The sequence below is a fragment of the Curcuma longa genome, chromosome 15 (assembly GCF_044706935.1).
Source record: "Curcuma longa cultivar G26 ecotype Majalengka, Jawa Barat chromosome 15, ITB_CL_G26_1.1, whole genome shotgun sequence".
Lineage (NCBI taxonomy): Eukaryota > Viridiplantae > Streptophyta > Magnoliopsida > Zingiberales > Zingiberaceae > Curcuma > Curcuma longa.
Genome location: NC_133875.1, coordinates 9046494 through 9067480, shown reverse-complemented (window position 1 = coordinate 9067480; position 20987 = coordinate 9046494). Strand labels below are relative to the sequence as shown.

At 34.4% G+C, this 20987-nt stretch overlaps 1 protein-coding gene and 1 pseudogene across 1 annotated transcript; one reads left to right on the top strand and one right to left on the bottom strand.

The window, feature by feature from the left end:
* Positions 1 to 646: 646 nt before the first annotated feature.
* On the top strand, positions 647 to 15679 carry LOC141846425 (2-hydroxy-palmitic acid dioxygenase MPO1-like). Its single transcript, XM_074734469.1, has 4 exons — positions 647 to 1121; positions 14970 to 15032; positions 15135 to 15206; positions 15276 to 15679. The coding sequence occupies exons 1-4, from the start codon at positions 777 to 779 to the stop codon at positions 15387 to 15389; spliced, it is 594 nt and encodes a 197-aa protein (XP_074590570.1). The 5' UTR covers positions 647 to 776; the 3' UTR covers positions 15390 to 15679.
* Positions 15680 to 17393: 1714 nt separating this feature from the next.
* On the bottom strand, positions 17394 to 20982 carry LOC141845955 (uncharacterized; annotated as a pseudogene).
* Positions 20983 to 20987: the final 5 nt, after the last annotated feature.

Here is a 20987-nt window from a genome sequence, read left to right as displayed (position 1 = left end):
ATTAATCAAACAAACTTAAAATATAAAAGTTTTAAACAATCAAACAAGTTCGAATTGAGAACTTGATAACATCTAAACGAATCAAGCTCAAGTCAAACTTGAACCAAACTTATAAAAGAAAATAAATTAGACTTGTTTCATTTTAGGCTGGACTTGACTTGACTCTATTACCTTATCAAACAATATCATAAAACTTGACTTGACTTGACTTGTTTATGACATTTGGTGGATTGAAGCTTTGTACTTGACATTGATTTTCAAGCACTAAAGTACAATTTGATGAGTCTCTAGCACAATGTTTGAAAGCTTATATGGACACAAAGTGATGAACAAGCCCTATCATAAGCACTGCAATATTGCACTCAAGAGTATTTTCGTATACTCCTAACCTAACTTAGGTTGAGAATGGATAAAAGTTGTTACACCATCCCTTTCTAGTGGGAAAAACAAATTATTTACATATAGACATTCATTGTGTAGTTTAATTAGTACTTGTATAATTTTAATTATTTACATATATATTATAAGTCAATTATTGTACACATCCTTGGCATAAAATTATGGATGGTGGTGGCCCATCTGAGCCGGCCCAAGCACGGTCCCCTGCGCTCAAACTGGATTAGAACAACGGCGTGACGACGTGTACGCACCGGCGCCGCGCGACGCGGTTTCTTCTTGATCCTTTTTCCCGGCAGTTTGTTGAAAACTAGACCTACCTCTCTTCCTTCTCACCGGCATTATCATTCGATCGATCCACCGACAGCGGAACAGAAGAGATGGCGAAGCAGGCTCTCTTCGATCTCGAGCGCCAGTTCGCCTTCTACGGCGCCTACCACAGCGACCCTATTAACGTTCTCATCCACACGCTCTTCGTCTGGCCGATCTTCTTCACGTCGCTCCTCCTCTTCCAATTCACCCCTCCCTTCTTCGGCCTCCCCTTCTATCTCTCCGATTCCCGCACCCTGCCCCTTAACTTCGCCTTCGTCTTCGCACTTGTCTACGCCCTCTTCTACGTCCTCATGGACTGGAAGGCCGGCTCCCTCGCCGCCCTCCTCTGCTTCCTCTGTTGGATCGGCAGCAGTGCCCTCGCCCTACGCCTCGGGTTCCCCCTCGCCTGGAAGGTAAGTTTTATTTTGTTTCTGACAATTTGTATGAAATTGAGAGTGTGTAGATCTGACATTTCTCTTTCCCGGCTCATCTTGGAGCCCAAATGGTAAGACTTGGACGCGCCTTCGTCTTAAATCATTTTAACTACTCTCTGCACGTCCTTGTCAGTTTTCTTAATATTATTTATTTCCATATGTTGCAATTATCTTTGTTTGATTACCTACTTATTTTGTCACCATTTCAAGTGCTTTTATTTATCTAATTTCCTATTTGTCTAATCATTACTTTGCCCCTATTTTCAATCATCTTATTTATCTGATTTCCTATTTATCTCTTCATTAGTTAAGTTCTAACTTGTTTCCTTAAAATTACCGTGCCGCATAATTTATAAATTTCATTACTTGTCGAACCTCCACGTTGGCTATGACAAGAAACCCTACCATTAGAGAAATACGTGCTAGGTGTGAACTTGTGAAAGATGAGCTTAAGACCATTTAATCAAGAGTGGAAGATCTAGAATGGTTTAAAATTCATGTTGCTAGCATAATCGACAAGCTTCTAAAAGATATGAGTCTTGAGCCTGCAGACCATATATCCAACGTAGTTCAACAATCACCTCAGGACCATCAATTAGTCATTGATGAGGAAGACCACTTTCAAAACACCCAAATCCAATTTAGAGTTAGACTTGAACTTAAACTAGAATAGATACTGCCCATCGAGTTAAACTAAACACCCCCAATTTTGATGGTTGACTAGACCTAAATGCATTCCTCATCTAGGTCGCGGAGATTGAGGATTACTTTGATTGGTATGGCATGCTCCAAACTGAACAAGCACGATTTGCAAAAAATCAAACTCGTTGATTCGGCGAAGAAATACTATCAAAGTATCCAAGATTAATATGCCACAAATAGAGAAGAACTAGTCACACATTGGTAGAGATGAAACAAATTCTAAATAAAAAACCTATCCCAACATACTTTAGAAACCAACAATACACCATGTGAATTAATCTAAATCAATTGAGCATAAGCGTAATTGAATATTTGAGCAAATTTGACAACTTACGAATGCAGTGTAACCCCAAATTAAACCCTAGGGAAACCCTAATCCACTTTATTAATGGTTTGAGACCTAAAATTCAAAGACAAATTAAACTATTTGCCCCAACCTCTATCGGAGAGGTCTGTCAAAAGGTTGAAGAGATTGAGCAATTTTTGAAAGCCCCTACTATGCGATTACTAACCCCTTCGACTGGTAGTGCCCTTACATATAAGATGTCATAACAATCAAGCAAACCCACTATTTCAACCCATCCTGGATCTGTCGTTCAATAAGTAGAGATGAATACACAAACTTCTAAAAAAATCAAAAACTTACATTCAATATTTTAATTGTCATGGTAAAGGTCATGTAGCATCCAAGTGTCCCCATAGAGTCTTAACCCTAGAACCAGAACCCAATATTGACGTCGAAGCAGCATACTTTTCGGCCCCAAGTAGTGACGAAGAAATTAACCCTCTTGATGTGCATCATGAAAATGAGGAAATTGAACAACAAACTAGAGGACTTAATGTAGTGCATTGCATCCTTTCCACGCTTACACCTGACGACATGTGGAAATGCACTAATGCGAGAGGAAGTCTTGTAAAATCGTGATCGATAGTGAGTTACATGAACGTAGTGTCCATACAAACCATTTCTTGGATTCAAGTCATTCTTGAACCACACTTGAGCACCTACAAAAGTGGCATGAGTAGATAAGTATTCCCTTTCAGATATACAAATGTATTTGGTTCCTATAGAGATGGGTCCATATAAGAATAAAATATGGTGTGATATTCTTCATATGAGTGTAGCCTATATCATTCTTGGTCAGTCCTGGCTTTATGATCGCTCGATTACCCACTATGGACACGAAAACACCTACATTTTAAAGCATAATGGCCAAAATATTCGATTATACCTGACCAGGCCTAGCGAACCTAAGCCCAAATATAAGTCAACAACTAAACTAGCCTAATCCTCAAACAATTCCTTCACCTTCTTACATGACCTCAATTTGAAAAAGGAAAAGAGTTGGGAATCATAATAACATTAGTAACTCATAACCTCACACTTGACACTAGAGATTCACCAAAAGACGTTCCCCTAAGGTCAAAGAGATTTTAGATGAGTTCCAAGATATAACTAGTGAAGAATTACCCAACGAACTCCCACTTATGCACTCGATCCAACACTCTATTGATCTAGTCCTAGGATTGCAATTGCCCAACCTACCCCACTATCATATGAATCCCCTAGAGCTTGTTGAACTGAAAAGGCAAATCAAAGGACTCTTAGAGAAAGACTTTATTAGAGAAAGTATGAGCCCATGTGTTGTTCCCGCTTTGTTGGTTCTTAAGAAGGATGGTTCTTGGAGAATGTGTATAGATAGTCGTGTCCATTAACAAGATCACAACTAAGTATAGGTTTCCCATACCGAGACTTGATGACATGCTTGACTTGATGGTCGAATCATGTTGGTTCTCTATGATTGACTTGCATAGTGGATATCACCGAATTAAAATTAGGGTTGTTGATGAATGGAAAACTGCCTTTAAAACACAAGATGTATTGTATGGGTGGTTAGTCATGCCCTTTGGGCTTTCAAATGCTCTTAGTACTTTCATGAGGTTGATCAACAAGTCTTAAAACCTTTCATAGGAAAATTTCTTGTAGTCTATTTTGATGACATTTTGATCTATAGCGTGACACATAATGACCACCTAAAGCACATCCATCCGTCCTAAAGACTCTTAGAAAAAAAAAGATTGTTTGTCAATCTAAAGACATGCTCCTTCCTATAACTCCAAGTTCTCTTCCTTGGATTTATTTTTATTATTTCTGTAAAAGGCATTTCGATAGATTCAAAAACAATTAGGATAATCCAGGAATGGCTTGAGCTGCGTACCCTTTCATAGGCTCAAAGATTTCATGGCTTTGCAACCTTTTATCGTCATTTTGTTAAGGAATTTAGTACCATTATATCCCCCATAATGAATCACCTTAAAAAGGGGGAGTTTTAGTGGACCAAATCTATCTCAGCTGCCTTTAGGGAGATAAAAGAAAGAATGACTAGGGCTCCTATTCTTAGACATCCTACCTATCCAAACCATTTGAGGCGTCTTGCGATGCGTTAGGAGTAGGTATAGGAGGCATATTAAGCCAAGAAGGTCACCCAATTGGATTCTTTAGTGAATAATTTAATGAGACTCGACAACATTATTCCACCTATGACAAAGAGTTTTACCTACTACAAACCCTAAGACATTGACGCTATACCTACTACCCCACAAATTCATTTTCATTTGGATCATAAGTGCAAAGTCTCATTCAATCACAGAAGAAATTAAGCACTAAACATGCTAGGTGGGTTGAGTTCTTGCAGGAGTATACTTTTGTTCTAAAATATTGTTTTGATGTAGATAACAAATCAACTGATGCGCTAAGTCATGTTGTTGCCACAATACACAGCATGAATATGACTATAGTAGGATTCAATCGACTCAAAGATGAATATGTCACTTACCTTGACTTTAGGATAGTTTTCGAAGACGTTTAAAATGGGAACTATATTTGGTAGATTTTGTGATCCGAGATGGTTACCTATTTAAGAGTACACATTTATACATTCCGAGGGGACTATTAGATTAATTTTATTAGCCTTCATTGCGACGAGATGTTGCACAGATTGTGTCATAATGTCATACATGTCAAATGGCAAAGGCAACTAAACAAGACATAGGATTGGACGCCCCACTACCTAAACTCTATGAGACATTAGCATAAACTTTATTTTAGGATTGCCTTGGACTAACCGAAGTCACAATTCGATCTTAGTAGTAGATCTATTGTCAAATATGACATTTTATTCCATGCAATAAAACAAACGATGCATCAAAAATAGTCAAATTATTCTTTAGGGAGATCGTTTGTTTGCATAGATTACCTACATCTATAGTATCAAATAGAGATGTGAAATTTATTAACTATTTTTTTGAAAACACTATGGAAATTATTGTGGACACAACTTAAATTTTTTCCACCTTTCATTCATATAGACTGACGGCCAAACTGAGGTTGTTAATCGCAGTCTAAGAAATTTGTTAAGATAATTAGTGGGTGAAAAATCTGGTATTTGGGACTCAATTTTGCCACTTACTAAATTTGCTTACAATAATTCAATAAATTGATCTACCAGTCTAGTCCATTAGAAATCATGTATGGGTCAAAAACTCGTCAACCTATTGACATAATCTCCTTACCTTCCACTTCTCATTCTTCTGAGTGTTGAAAGTTTTACTGAGCACATTAGAGAGATTCATGCTAATGTCAGGAGAAAAATTGTATTGTGTAATGAGGCATAAAATACAAGCTGATGCACATCATAAGTTTAAGAAGTACAATGTAGGAGACGAGGTGCTTGTCCTCTTTGCCCATAATGTTTTCCCTCATGCTCACTCCTCCGGTCCATTTCTAATTATGAGAAAAATTGAAACTACTGCATATGTTGTTGACTTGTTTGCTAATTTTATCATCAATTCAATTTTTGATATTGAGGACTTACTGTCATATCAAGGGGCATTCGAACCTTCGTCTTTGTTAGTTGATTTGCCTACAAGTCACGCACCAACGATATCGGTTCCCACACTTCCATTTATGTCACAACCTTCTCATCAGATTAAGAGTATCTTGGATCATCAAATAGGGATATCTCTGAACAGAAGTACTCATAGATATCTAGTTCATTAGAAAGGACTTTCAGAAATTGATGATACTTGGATCATTGAAGATGAGCTTAGAAAGGTCTCTCTTGAGCTTCTATCCGATTCAGTTAGAGAGATGCCACCACCTCATACCAATGTGCGGTGCCGACGGACTTGTTTTCTAAGCTCTATTTCCCCATCTATGGAGTCAAGTTCTTTAGTCGGGGAGAAGGAAACACATCATCATAATAGGCAACACTTGAAGAAAAAAATTGAAGATAATTCTAAATTAGCACTTCACCAATAAAAAGAAACAAATTGAAGAATATTAAAGAATAAAGTGGTTACAATAATTAGAAATTTAATTTGTTTGTTATTTGATAACTAATATTTATTTCCATATTTTGTTATTGAGTCAAGTCTATAAAAGGAGTCCAGACTCTTGTAGTTTAATCATCTTGAATTAATTGAAGTTTCACTTTTCTTCTTTGTGTGAGAGTTTACTCCTCTTTATGAGAATCATTATTTGTTCATCCGCTATGCTACATCGGCCATTGTTAGAGGAAGAGGAGTACGAGGCGAGAAGCTTACTTGGCATGCTATGATTTCAGTGGAGGAGGGGGTTTGATGTAGAGGAGTTAACACGGAGGGACGAGGTGCCAACACTTTGTGAGATTGAGATAGCAATGTCAAAGGTTCTTCGAGACAGTAGAGATGCAGAGGAGATAGTGATGTTGAAGGTTCTTGTGAGTTGAATCATGATGCAATGTAGGTCATTCTGATGAAAAAGAGATTGTGATGCTAAATGTTCTCGCGAGGTGACGAAACAATCACAATGCTGAAGGTGCTCATGAGTGTCAGGTTGTTCCACATATTGGTTAAATTGCAAAATGAAATTGTTTGATCATGCCAACTAACATGGAATGAGATTTAAAACCCTACGCTCCAATTGTTGAATATAATTTTATAATATTTAATTACATTGTAAGAATTTATGATTCTATGTTACAATTCTATGGTTAGAGCCTATGGATCTTTCAGGTTCTTATGTAGGATAGTTTAGGTTCTTAAGTAGTATCTTGCATAGGTTCTTAAATAGGATCTTGCAAATCTTAATAGGATCTTAATACTATGGTTTAATGGTAAAAGAAACATAAATTAAAAAAATAAATTTATATGTGATGAATCACTTTTATACCTCATCAAACAACAAAAAAAAAACTTGAAAAAACTACGAAAATATTTTGTTAATGTTTTTCTTCCCTTCCTCTATTCAACCAAAAGAGTAGAGTGTTATGGGGAAAGACTTTCTATCACCTAATAACTTTGGTTTAATGGTAAAAGAAACATAAATTAAAAAAATAAATTTATATGTGATGAATCACTTTTATACCTTCATCAGGCAACAAAAAAAAACTTGAAAAAACTATGAAAATATTTTGTTAATGTTTTTCTTCCCTTCCTCTATTTCAACCAAAGGAGTAGAGTGTCATGGGAAAGACTTTCTATCACCTTGTTTCTATCCGTGTTTCCTTCCCTTGTAGGAAACACAGACTTAGGTTTGTTTTGATGAGATTTTGTTCAACATCTTAGTCAAGTCATTGCTATAATATAGTTATAAAAAGTGGTTGCTGAACATGGTTCTAAAAAATGGTTGCTTGAGTTGCATATGCGGCTATATAAACTACCTAGGTAGATTTGTAAAGGGACCAAAATAACAGTTGCATATAGCATGTGTTTCATTGTACATTTGAAGAAAAAAAGTTATTTTTGGTTCTTTTTTACTTATTTTGTTTAGAATATGACAAATTGACTTAAAATTTTCAAATATTATATTTTGTAGCTTCTAACTTTTAAGTGTTAACTTAAACACTTGTATAACAAGTTATAATCACTTTAGACATTAAATTATTTGATTATATGAATTTTACTTCTATATATATTATATGTTATACTAATTGGTATATTTTGTGTATTTTGCATCATATGATTGATGATTGATATTGATTGGTATATGACAAGAAACGTGGAATGAAATTCTCTCTTACTTTTTTCATTATGTACAATAATGAGTATATATACATTGTACATTTATTATGTATAGAATAAAGTAAAATATTTTATTTCTAAACTAGATCTCGTATCAAGGGATTTCCATGACAAGAGATTCCTCATATCAAGAGATTTTCATGATCAACTATCCTAAAATAGTTGTTAATTTTCTAAAACTCGCTCTCAAGCTAGTGAATAGATATCATTCATTCCCAACGGATATAATTATTGAGAAGTCATGTCCATTAAATTCCTTTGTAAACACATCTGCAAGTTGCTCCTTTGTAAGTACATAGGCTTGAGATGATCTTCAACCATAGTAGTTCACACACACCATGAGCTATAGCCCTAAACTCTACTTTTGCACTTGATTTAGCTACCACATTTTGTTTCTTACTCCACGTGACTAGATTAGCATCTAAGAACGTGCAATAAGTTGTGAAATATTAATCAATCAGAGATCCTCCATAGTCTACATCAATGTAAGCTTCAAGAATCAACCCCTCACCTTTCTTGAATAAATTTTCTTTTCATGGATTAGCTTTAAGGTAATAGAGTATCTGATTTGTAGCTAGTAGAAGAACTTTTTTAGGGTTATGTATGAACTGACTTACCACACTCACAATGTAGGCAACATCAGGCCGAGTGTGTGCCAAATATATTAGCTTCCCTATCAATTTTGGATCCCTTGTCTACTGCTCTATCATCATTAACATCTCCAAGTTTGTAATTGGGATCAATTGGAGTTGAAGCAGGTTTACATGCTAATTTCCTTCACGAGGTCAACCACGTACTTCTATTAGAAAATGTAGATAAGATTGAGCTACTTCTATCCCAAGTATTTCAAGCTCCTCAAGTCTTTGATCTCAAATTCCTTTGTCGAACAGTTTTTTAAGGGCTCTTTTTCTTTCTCATCATTCCCAATAACAATGATGTCATCAACATACACTAGAAAAGCAATAACTCCCTTGAAATTATGTTTAATGAATACTTGACTTTGTCTATATCTGGTATCGAGCATCACCTTTGCAAACCTGTTGAACTAAGCTCTCAAAGACTATTTTGAGTCCATATAATGCCCTTTTCAATTTGCAAACCTTGTTTCATTTTATCTTTCCTTTAAAGCCCGGTGAAATCTCCATATATATGTCTTCCTCTAAGTCATCATGAGCGAAGACATTCTTCACATCAAACTGTTGTAAATCCCAATTTAAATTTGCAACTAAGGACAATAGAAGCCTCACTATATTCATATTAGCCACCGTGCAAATGTTTCTTGTTAGTCCACTCTATAGGTTTGTATGTAGCCCTTAGCAACCAACCTCGCCTTGTATCTCTCTTGGTATGTACTTCACGGTAATCACCCATTTCATCACAGTGCTCTTTTATTTTGTAGTAGCTCCATGATTTCCCACATTGGCCATTGGATATCTTGAACATTTAGTGCACTCTTTTGTCTATTTTCTTAAGGCAATAGGTAAATCATAATTAGATAAAATAGGAGAGAAAATGGGTTTGTGCATACCTCATTTTCAAGAGTAGAAATTGAGTTTTGGACTTGCGCGGGATCAGGTTCTTGTGGAGACAATTCAGGATATAGGGATGACTCTTGTGAAGATGATCTAAAATGAGATGAGCAAGGTTCTAAGATGGGTAGGTCAATGAAGAGTAGATCTTTTGCTTATCTTCCTCAATAGAGCTAGACTTTGCATGAAGATAAGGTTGAGAAAAAAAATAATTGACCTTTCTCAAAAGTGACATCAACAGAGATATAAAATTTTTGCATAGGTGGGTGATAACACTTGTAACCTTTCTATGTTGGAGAATATCCAACAAGCACACACTTGATTGATCATGGATCTAATTTACCTCTATTGTGTCTAGATACATGAATAAAAGTAAGATAACAAAATGCTCGAGGAGTGTGATTATTTATGGTTCGAATATTAGGATAAAACTGAAGGAGTTGTATAGGAGTTTGATTGTCCATGACTTTGGAGGGTAGTGGATTTATAATGTGGGCTATAGTAAGAACAATCCCACCCCCACCCCCCAATTGGAACTCAGTTTTAGAAGAGCATAGCACAGGTTGTGGCAAGTGCTCATTTTTTTCTCTCAGCAATCTCATTCTATTGAGGAGTACCTATGAAGATGACTCATGAATTATCCCTTCTTGTAGAAAATATAATGAAAGAAATTGATTAAAATAATCTTTAGCATTATCAAACTAGAACCTTTTTACTTTAACATCAAATTGATTATGTATCATAATAAAATTTGAAATGATAGTGGTCACATCAGATTTATATTTAAGAAGGAAAATCCACTAGACTCTAGTGTAATCATTAATGAAAGAAATAAACTGCCGAGCTTTTGTAATTGGGAATTCTAGAGGGTCCCTATATATGTGTGAATCAAATAAAAAGGAAAAGAACTTCTATTCTTGCTCATTGGAAAGAAAACCCTTATATTTGGCAAATTCACATTCCTCACAATGAAAATCTTTAACCTTAACACTATTAAACAAGGAAAGGAACATTGTCTTTAAAATAGTCAATAAAGGATGACCAAGATGGAAATGTTGATGTCAAATGAGGTCATTATTTGAAACAAAAAATAAGACTTTAAGAAAACATGTTTGACCGTATGTGGCAGATGCATTGAAATAGTAGAGGCCAGTGGATAATTTCAGAACATAGAGTACATCTTTTAATAACAAGGATGGACTCAACTAAATGTGACCAATACCAACCATCATGGTAACAAAACCATCAACAACAATAATTTTCCTATTGCTAGGATAAGGTGAATATGTTGTAAAATGGACTAGGAAGTCATATATTTTGTAGCTCTCGAGTCAATGACCCAAGAATATTTTGTATAAATCGGTCTGAGGCATGTAATCTATGAGAAAGAGACTTATTAAAGAATGCTAATGAATAGGAGCCACTTGGCTGCTCCAATGACCCTAATAAACTTCGAAACTCCTCAATCTTGGCCTGACTAAAGTAGCTAGGAGTATTCTCTCTAGGAGGCTATTGGGTCAAGTTTTGTGAAATGGCTTTTATAGAGAAGACTTGATGAGCTTGCTGTTGATTTTTTTTTGGTCACTCCGCTGACCCCATTCTTGGCTTGAAGTAGTGAGTTTTCCCTCCAATTTCTAGCAACAATTCTTGGTGTGTCTCAACTTCTTACAGTAGGTGCACCAAAGATTATCTTGAGAGTCGCATTGGGATGTCTCCTTGGTTTTATTTCAGTTGGTATTCTCTGTGCAAGCATAGCAGATCCTGCAATTATCACTGATTCCAACATAATGCCTCTCCGACTCTCTTTAGGCCGAATCAATGCAATAACCTCTTTCAGTGACGAGACTTCTTCCTTGTCAAGAATTTGAATCTAGACCTGTATCAAATTCTGTTAGGCCAACCAAAAAATTGTACATTCGATCTTTCTCAATAAATTTCTTTAAGATCACATCATCCTGTAGACACTTCGTCTCAAGGACTCGATAATGATCGAATTTTTGCCACAGCTTTTGTAGCATATTTGCATATTCTATTACCATTTTGTTGCTTGTTTCATAGTGACAGTCTTTACTTTGACTTTATATACACAAGCAAAATCTTTGGCCGAAATTTTGTTTAGTTCTAAAAATTAGAAAGAGAATGCATTAAAAATAAATCTAACAGCTAGAAGGAAATTTAACTTATTAAAAAATAAAATTAAACCGAAATGAACTTTAATTATATGATAGAAGAATAATGTTAAGATAAAATGCAATCTTAAAGATAACAATTACATGGGAAAAAATCTTGTAAAATAGAAACTAAATCTTATCATATTGATTCATATGATAACAATAAGGATAAAATTAACAGAGACTTATAAGTCATATCATATCTAACTCATCTTCCATTTGACCACAATAATTGTCTTCATACAAGATAATATCATTTCAATTTAATTATATAGGTGTATTATTTTTTTTCATCTACTTCCTCCTTCTACTTCCAATTCACCACTAGCACGATATATTAGAATGGTGGCATGATATCAAAATAATATCATTTCAGTTAAAGACAAACCATAGCACGACTTGAGATTTTAAACTTCCGTATTTTCTCCACTTTACACTCGTTTGAGATTGAATACTTGAACACTTATTTTCAATTTGTTAAGTTTGTTCATCTTCACAAACTTGAGACCTCTGTGGTATCTCCAGCTTGACTTGAGTTCAAAAAAGATTACACCTTTTGAAATGCAAAATAAGTTGCCTTTCAACCATTGCATAGTATTGCATCTTTTCTAAATTGGGAGTAATAAAATATTTATTTATTTTATAATTGTTTGGGATTTGATGGGTGTCTTTTTTATTGTGTAACAACTGCATAATTTTTCAATAGCTTGAGACGAGTGTTACAGTCTATATATTAGTTTAATGATTTCATACAAATTGCTAAATTACTTTCAACTTTATCAACCCTAAAAACTGATTTAACTAGATAAATCATTAATTTAGAAGTTAGACAATTGTAAATTTCTGAATAGAAATTCTGGATTTGTTGGCTAATTAAGAAAATAAATTGTATATTATATAAATCTATATATTTTATTTAAATTTTAATTTAGTAAATTTATTGAGACTCTTAGAATGCTATAATTGACTACAATGTCCTACAAGTTCTACACATTATTTTTCTACTAAAATTTATCTTTGATTATTATGCTTAACAGTATGTTGGTAGTGCCAATTGAATCTAAAGAATGATTTAAGGACTTATGTAAATGATAGAAAGGTAGATGTAGACTTATAATCTGATTTGTTCATTTTTTTTTCTTTTGTCGTCATCTCTATAAGTCCTCTCTAGGCATCTGCAACTTCTTTTATTCATTACATTAGTATATAGAGCCAATGTTGGAGAAAAATGATGCATATACCCCACTCATTATACATGGAATTTTAAAGTTCTTATTTTTATGCCTTTTGTACTTCGCTAAATGAATGCCAATGGGTGGTTGAGTTGATCCCTTTTGCATGTTTTTCCTACTCAAGTGACTTGCATGAGTCAAGTTATTATGCAGAATATGTTGACCTTATAAAATACCGATTTTGTAAGGAAGCAAGTAGGTAGCCTCTCCTTGTTTCTACATTCTTTTTGTACACATGAAAAATGCAATCTGTTTCCTTGCCTGTATTTTTGTCATATATCGATTCATATGCAGGCATCAACATCTAATATTTAGTCTAGAAATCCCTAACTCGGTAAACTCATCTTTAGACGTTCTTCTGGTTACCTTTTATTCTTTGTATTAGTTTTTAATCAAACATTCCGATCATTGAAATGTATAGTTTGAAAAAATCAATCGATCTCAACAGTGTTGGATTGTGATTGGCAAACTCCAATTTGATCTTTCCTTATAAATTTTGTCAAAACAATAAAGTGAAACTAGATAAAACTCTTTTTTTTTTAATTTCTTTATATATTTTTATATATAATCTTTTTTCAAAAATTAGTTGAGTCAACGAAATCACTCTTAATTTTGATGTTGGGTGTCTGTGGTTTTAGATCTTGTACTGGGCCAGGTCGCACAACAAAACGTATCACTTAGGTAAATTATTAAACTCAATACTACTCGTCATAGAGAATCTCTCCTTTATCGATATTGATCATGGTGCATGCTACAAAACAAATCAAGATTAATTAAAATATTGTTTGTTATTTTTTAAAACTTGTATTCATACAACATAATGTCAAAACCGTATTATTTCAAAAGAGACACAAAGTTCGAACTTAGCTATATAGCTAACTTAGCCATATAGTTATTTCTCTTCTTTTTTTCTTCTTCATCTCCTTCCTCCTTCCACCTTAAATTCGTTACTTGCACTATACATCGGAACATCGACATGATATTGAAATAATATGGGTCAAAGGCCGAAATTTTGACCATACTTGCAATAGTTCTAATGCACATATAACATAGTGGAGTTGTCAAATCAAGGTAGAGGCCAACCTTGGTGAAGGTTAACCTGCATCATTGAATTTTTTGGATAAGGCATATGTGCAACGACGTGTTGCTCAACAGTAAAGTTTAAACCTAGGTGTGGTGGCTGGTTGATGTGAGGTTTGTAGGCATTATAGGCATTAACCCAAGATGCAGGGATGGCAGATGGATAACAGAGCTGCTTACATAAGGCAAATACAAGCTAGTGTCATCATTAGTGTATTAATATGATTTTCTTTTGCCTATGTTATGTATTTATGTTAAGTACTACTAAAAATTAGATATGATTTGTGATTAAAGAATTATTTAAATATTTATATTGAATAGGCAAACAATCTCATTCAATCCATGTAACTGGGTACTTATATTTAAATATTTTAGATTTTTTAGATTTAATACAAATTACAAACTATTGTTAGGTGAGCTATTTAATATAAATTTTTAAACACTTACCTCCATATTAATTATCAAATAATTATCAACAATTTAAGTATTTTGTAACTACTAAGAGTTTAATCTATTTGCATGTATGAACTTCTGTTGATCATTTGATGACTATAAGAAATTATTTTATGTTGTATAACAAATTTGATTTATTTACTAGTTGAGAATATATTAATTTATAATTTTTCTAGTTTACAATATCATTGTATCCTGATTTCAATTGTGTTTACATAAAACTGATTTTAATATTCTCAGATCAGTTAATCCGGATTCCTGATCTGGATTCTGATTCTGCAATTATAAATTGACAGTTGACATTCTAAAAGAGACATAAATTTGCTTGTGTTTTTTCTGAGGTTTTTAATTCCATTAGGGGGTCTTCAATCCAAGTAGTTGAGTTTATAGTTTGGTGTATATGGTCAAGTACATTGGTTATCCTGAAACATGTGGTATTTCTTCGCCTTCTTTTCATATCGATTAAAGTATTGTCGATACACAGGAAACTTCATCTACAAATTGCACAGTCGTTTATGGATCTAAACTGCAGACAAGTATTGAACTTGATTTCCAGATTTATGTAGACTGATGCTCTGTCAAATGCATTTTGAACAGGTTGTTTTGGCAGCTCAATTATTTTGCTGGACCTTCCAATTTATAGGCCATGGAGTATTTGAGGTCCATGCTGAATTAATAAATTTGATTATTGGCCATATATATATCTGTCTATATATTGTTTCTCTGGAGATCAATTATTTTGTCGTTTGCATACCATCACAGAAACGAGCACCCGCTCTTCTTGATAACCTTTTTCAAGCCTTCTTGATGGCTCCCTTCTTCGTTCTGCTTGAGGTAAGTTTATCCAACTTCTTGAACTAGGGAGGATCTGGTATGGAGAATAATTTTCTAGTTTTTATCCAGGCACTTAATTTTATCGGGTACGAGCCATATCCTGGTTTCCATGTCAACGTCCGTGCAAAGATTGAAGCAGACCGCAAAGCATGGCAGGCGAGCAAACAAAACAAGTCTTCGTGAAAGGTAGCGACTCAAGCACTTGTCCGTATGAATGTTCAAGTCCGTCCGGTCCTCCATTGTACATAGTAAAAATTAACATAGTTGATTTTACAAGAATAGAACCACGTTTGTGTGCAATATATGCATGTGCAGTCATACTTGTAATTTGTTACCCAATTCAATTGGAGTCTAAACATCATCCTTTCTCAAAGAGTGTCCAAGGCTTTCTTTGTAATTCTCCAACTTATTCGGTGTTGGGTTGCTGTGGAATATTTGAGAATGTTAAGATTGTTTAGTTGTTACTTTGTCCATCTTTCACATTTGGAATGATGATGGTCTTATTATCTGGGATATACCAAGCTTTCTTTTGCCAAACTCGAACACAAGAATAAATTCAAGTATGTGTACGTGATGAATTATTGTCAAAGTATGCAACAAAAATAAATATGAAAAATTACAATATTAACTTCAGTACAACATCTCAGTGGTCCTACATGATCGATTCCACGATCGAGGAGATAAATTGAGAAATTTCAATTGACCATGATAAAAAAGGATATTATCTCGGTTTTATCAAGATTCGTCCACTTCAGCAAATATGTTCCATTGTAACCAACTCAACTATGTTCTAGAGGCAAAATTACAATACTAACAAATAGATATAATATGGTTTGTAAATTCCTCTTATTTTACAACTTATATCATACTCAGACCACTAAATCACTTCTTTCAATGAGACAATGAAGTAAGTCTATAAATGTTACAATATGACATTTTAAGTTCTTACAACAAGCTACGGAGCACTTCGTAAAACACCCTTGGTTAGATTCTTTATAGTCAAACAGATTCTTGATTTACAATCTTATCTTAAATAATAATAATAAAAAAAAACTCTTGAGATAGACACCCTTTAGCCAAAACAATCATCAAGATTTGTTCACTTCGCATGACTACCTTATTCATCTCAAGTAAACTTTAGAATGAATTTCTAATGAAGGATACAAGACAATCTCTTGCTTCTAGAAACTCTCTTGAAGAAAAACACACTTTCAACACAATATAGATAGGAATCTATAAATGAGTAAAATCTTCCTCTCGCCCTATAAATAAGAATCTAATCCAAGTGAGAAGATCACAAGAGAGTTCAGAAAAAACAAAAATTGACTTTTTGCTTTTAAGCACGTGTTGATCACATATGCTTTTAAGTCACACACTTTGACCCAATTTGGGTCCAAGGGTGTATTGATGTCTCAAACTATTTGACCCTTCAATACTTGAAAGTCAATCCAATCATCAAGAGAACCTTTTAGAAACTAAGATGAAGCTCCTTAAATAATAACCTCCACCTAAAATTTGAATGCCAATAATACAATCAATCTACATGAATAAATCTAATATTACAATAATTCAAACAACACATCATCAAACTCAATGACCGACCATCAACAAACTTGAAGCTCCTCACAACTTCATAGTTGATCTATGAAGTTTACCTAGGCTCAATCTTTTTCATCTCATGAAAGCTACACAAAAACCAGTCAGTGATCAAATATAAATGTTTTTCTTAAATTGTATTCCTAGAATATTAGACCATCATAGTTATGAGGAAGGAATCACTGTCCTAATGTAAATTTAACAACTTTATACAGGTACAGGCTCATTCTATCTAGTTAATCGTTTGTGAGCTGGTCTTTTGGGTGGGAGGTAGAGTTTTTCATCCTCAACTGGCATATCTCACCTGCTTTCACTTCTCAAGCAAACAGTGTTTGATACTTCGCTCCTCAAGTCTTGAAAGGTACCTGCTGATTAACTACAATCTGCATCTGGTTTCTTCTGTTGGACATTGCACAGAATACAAAAAGATATTAAGTTCTTTCTCCATGAGGGCATCACCATCGGATACAATAAGACATATCCAATACACATCATTCCAAAAACATTAGCAGCAAAAGTGTCTTGACATCATAGTGTAGAGAAATAAGCAGCAACCTTTAATATATACACGACTGTAAGCAGAAAACCCACTGAGAAAAAAATAGAAAACCCATTTAAATGAGAACTACATACTGTTACAGATGTAGCTATGCCCAGCATTGCATTGCTATGCCTAAGAAAGAATGGAGTCTACATTGACTGCTTTGATCTTACAAGGATGACCGATTACCGATAGATTAAAGATAATTATAAAACCAAAATTAAGGTGTAAGAGGTCAGAAACATTTTTCAACGGCAGCACGGAGAGCCTCAAATCTGGAGCTGTTTATGAATTTTATTTTTTTCATCGTCCACTGATGTTCTCAAACCCAAATGGTGATCTTACTCGGCTCCCACCTTCGCCGTATTGATCATTCCACCGCCTTAGTTCATTCATACTGGTAGCATCATAAGCAACTGAGGCACCCACCTAATAGGAGAAACAAGTTTGGAGATGGAAATCATTCTAAGTAAATGAAAATAGCATCAAGTATAGCAACCTGTAGTATTTTTAGTACCTTAGATTTTGCTTTGATAAAATCATCCAACTGCAGTGGTCTTAACGACGGCATCGTAACTTTACTTCCCTGATCACAGTAAGGTTGGTGTGAGGGAGCCAAAGAACATAGAAGCACAAAAGAAGAAAGAGAAGTAACTACAAAGATTTGGATGGGCAACAGAACTCCAATAATATATATAAAGACTGTAAATAGTTTAAAACCGGCAGTAGTTGCCTTCGAAAAAATGATGGGCATTTTCGCATGAAAATCAAACGGAAACGATAGCTAAAAGAAGATACATGAGGGGGGAAAAGATAAACAGGAGAACCCTACCGTCCTTTCTGCTTCTAAAAGCTCTTCAACTGGCCTATAAGCAGCTGCTATGCATAGATTCTGCATTTTAAAATGTCAGAAAGTGCAATTGTAGTTTGACAGTGAATGATGAAAACAATGTCAATTGTAAGTATACCTTCAAATCACTTCCTGAATACCCATCAGTGGCATTGGCAAGTTCATCGAATCTGAAGTCAAGTTCCAGATTCTCTTGAGCAAGAAGTACCCTAAGTATTTTTTTCCTATTACCCGCGTCAGGAAGACCAACATAAATCCTGCAAGCATCCTCTATTAGTCAGTTATTGACATGGAAAAAAAACTCAGATAATTAGATATTTTCTGGCTTCTCTCTCATTACCTTCTTGGCAGCCGGCGTATCACTGCATCATCCAAATCAAACGGGCGATTTGTAGCAGCAAGGACAAGGATCCTCTGGCTATCCTTGGTCTTTAGTCCATCCCAAGCTGCCATAAATTCATTTCGTATTCTTCTTGTTGCTTCATGTTCAAAAGCACCACCTCGAGCTCCAAGTAGACTATCAACCTATTAGGCAACAAGAAAAAAGTTTCCAAGTAGAACAAGCATGACATGACAAGTAACTAATAACGTGGACACTTAGGAAAGGATTGAGAATGCAGCATATAAAACAAGTACCAAAAATCCAATGCCTACCTCATCAACAAATATGATCACAGGTGCTAGTCGACTGGCAAAAGAGAAAAGGGCCTTAGTAAGCTTCTCTGCATCACCAAACCACTGTATTCAAAGGAATACAAAAAGAAACCATCACAATAAAGAAATCAACTGTAATCAGAATAACTAAGAACAAAAACAAAGGATGGTGCTGAAGATTTGTTTAGCCGGTAAATAAAACAACTAAGTTCTATCCTGATCTTAATCTGAACCGATATATAGTTGTTTTATTAATTGGAAGAAAAGAGTCATAAAAACATAAAAGTAGAAAGCAATCCAAGAAAGTAAATACAGTGCAACCTGACAAGGTCAATGGTCAGTTTAAATGTTTTCTGTGAGCAAATCAACTTTCCAAAAACATTAATATACAGGATGAATCCATTTTATTATTAACAGATAAGGAACTAAGTAAATACAAAAGAAAATACATGGATCCACTTGAAATCAACTATACATCTTAGTTCATTCTCCCACAACCATTCTCAAGCAGTAAAAGTTCAATGAGATAGAAGCACCAAATAGAATCGAGATGGATTCTCTCATCTCAAAAGAGTACTTTTAACCAAGCTGTGGCCACTTATAATTAGGATAAAGCCCCAAAATTCTTATACCTTGTACCATGCTGTGGTGTCATAAAAAAACCTAACTTCTATCCTAAATATTGATTTGATATGTCTTCCTCAACATTCAAATTGAGAAAGAGACATCATGCTTAAAACCATTAAAATCACAACCAGAGGATTCAGGATTGTAACAAATATACATTTCTATACAAAATCCTTGAGTTGAAAAATGCAAAACAAGGGTTCCAAACATTCAAGATAAGCATACTACCCATCCAATCAAGTTATCCTACTGATTTTGAATATTACAGTTGTTGCATCAAATTTCAAAAACTAAAAACTAGTAAAATATTTTAAAATAGAAAAAAGTAGTCTGGACATTAATATATTATTCTATAGACAACAAATCATATAACAAAAATTATTCCAATTCCAATCTAAGAGAAAGGCCAGATCACAATTTGGTAAATTTGTCCTAATTGAGATATTTAAAATTATGCACCTGAACTTATAATAATTAAAATAAATGAATATAGAATAAATGCTTACAAAACAACTGTCATATCTAAGTATTTTACAACTGATTTGCAAATTTGTACATATATTATGTAGAACCAAAATATATGCCAAAACATCTTGATGAGAATAGCATGCCCAGGAAATTAGGGTTCATGAATCCTTAATACCCTATGCATTCAATTGTTATATTAGCTTTCTTTGTAATGTTTTGTCTATTACATTTACAAGTGCAGTATGTTAATATAGAATTTAAAATATCAAGTTTTGTCCAGCATGAAATATTTCTCTATTAGTTTATTAATTTTTATCTTGTGTAAGGTTTAAAGTTGGGAACTTCTGATCATTGCTTTTCAGATTTTCCATCTAGGCAGCCAGTGGGTAGCCATAATGAGAAGGTGTCATTGATTGTTTGCATATCTTGTGTTGAAGTGAAGACAGAATAATATGATTCTTGATCAGTGTCACATGAAATATGGGTTACCTAGTCCATAGTTTATAAACCAAAAACTATACCGGAATAAATGAAACTTAATGGAAAAAGAAAATTTAATTACCTTTGATGTAAGTGATGAACTTGTTATGTTGATAAAATTTGCCCCCCGCCTCAGTTGCAAGTGCTTTTGCAAGAAGAGTTTTGCCTGTTCCAGGAGGGCCAAAGAGCAAGACACCCTTGCATGGCTAAAAGTTTACCAGCTATTACAACTCGGCCATAAGTAAGACACAAAGATGCCCATTTAACAGAAACAGAATAACAAATAATAATATTAACTTGATTACATGGAAAAATAAGAGGCAAGACAAGCTAGCATTTGAAAATTAGGAGGAAATAAACTAATAGAATACAGAATGCAGAGAAGCATATTTTCCAGTTAAAGGGAATTACCCGTAAGAGATTGCCACGAGAAAAAAGTTCAGGTCTCCGCATAGGTAGCGAAACAAGTTCATTCAATGTCACCTTTTCACATCTTCAAGAGCACCAGATCGATAAAACTCACCGCCTATTTCATTTGGGGGAATTAATGCTGACACAAAATTTT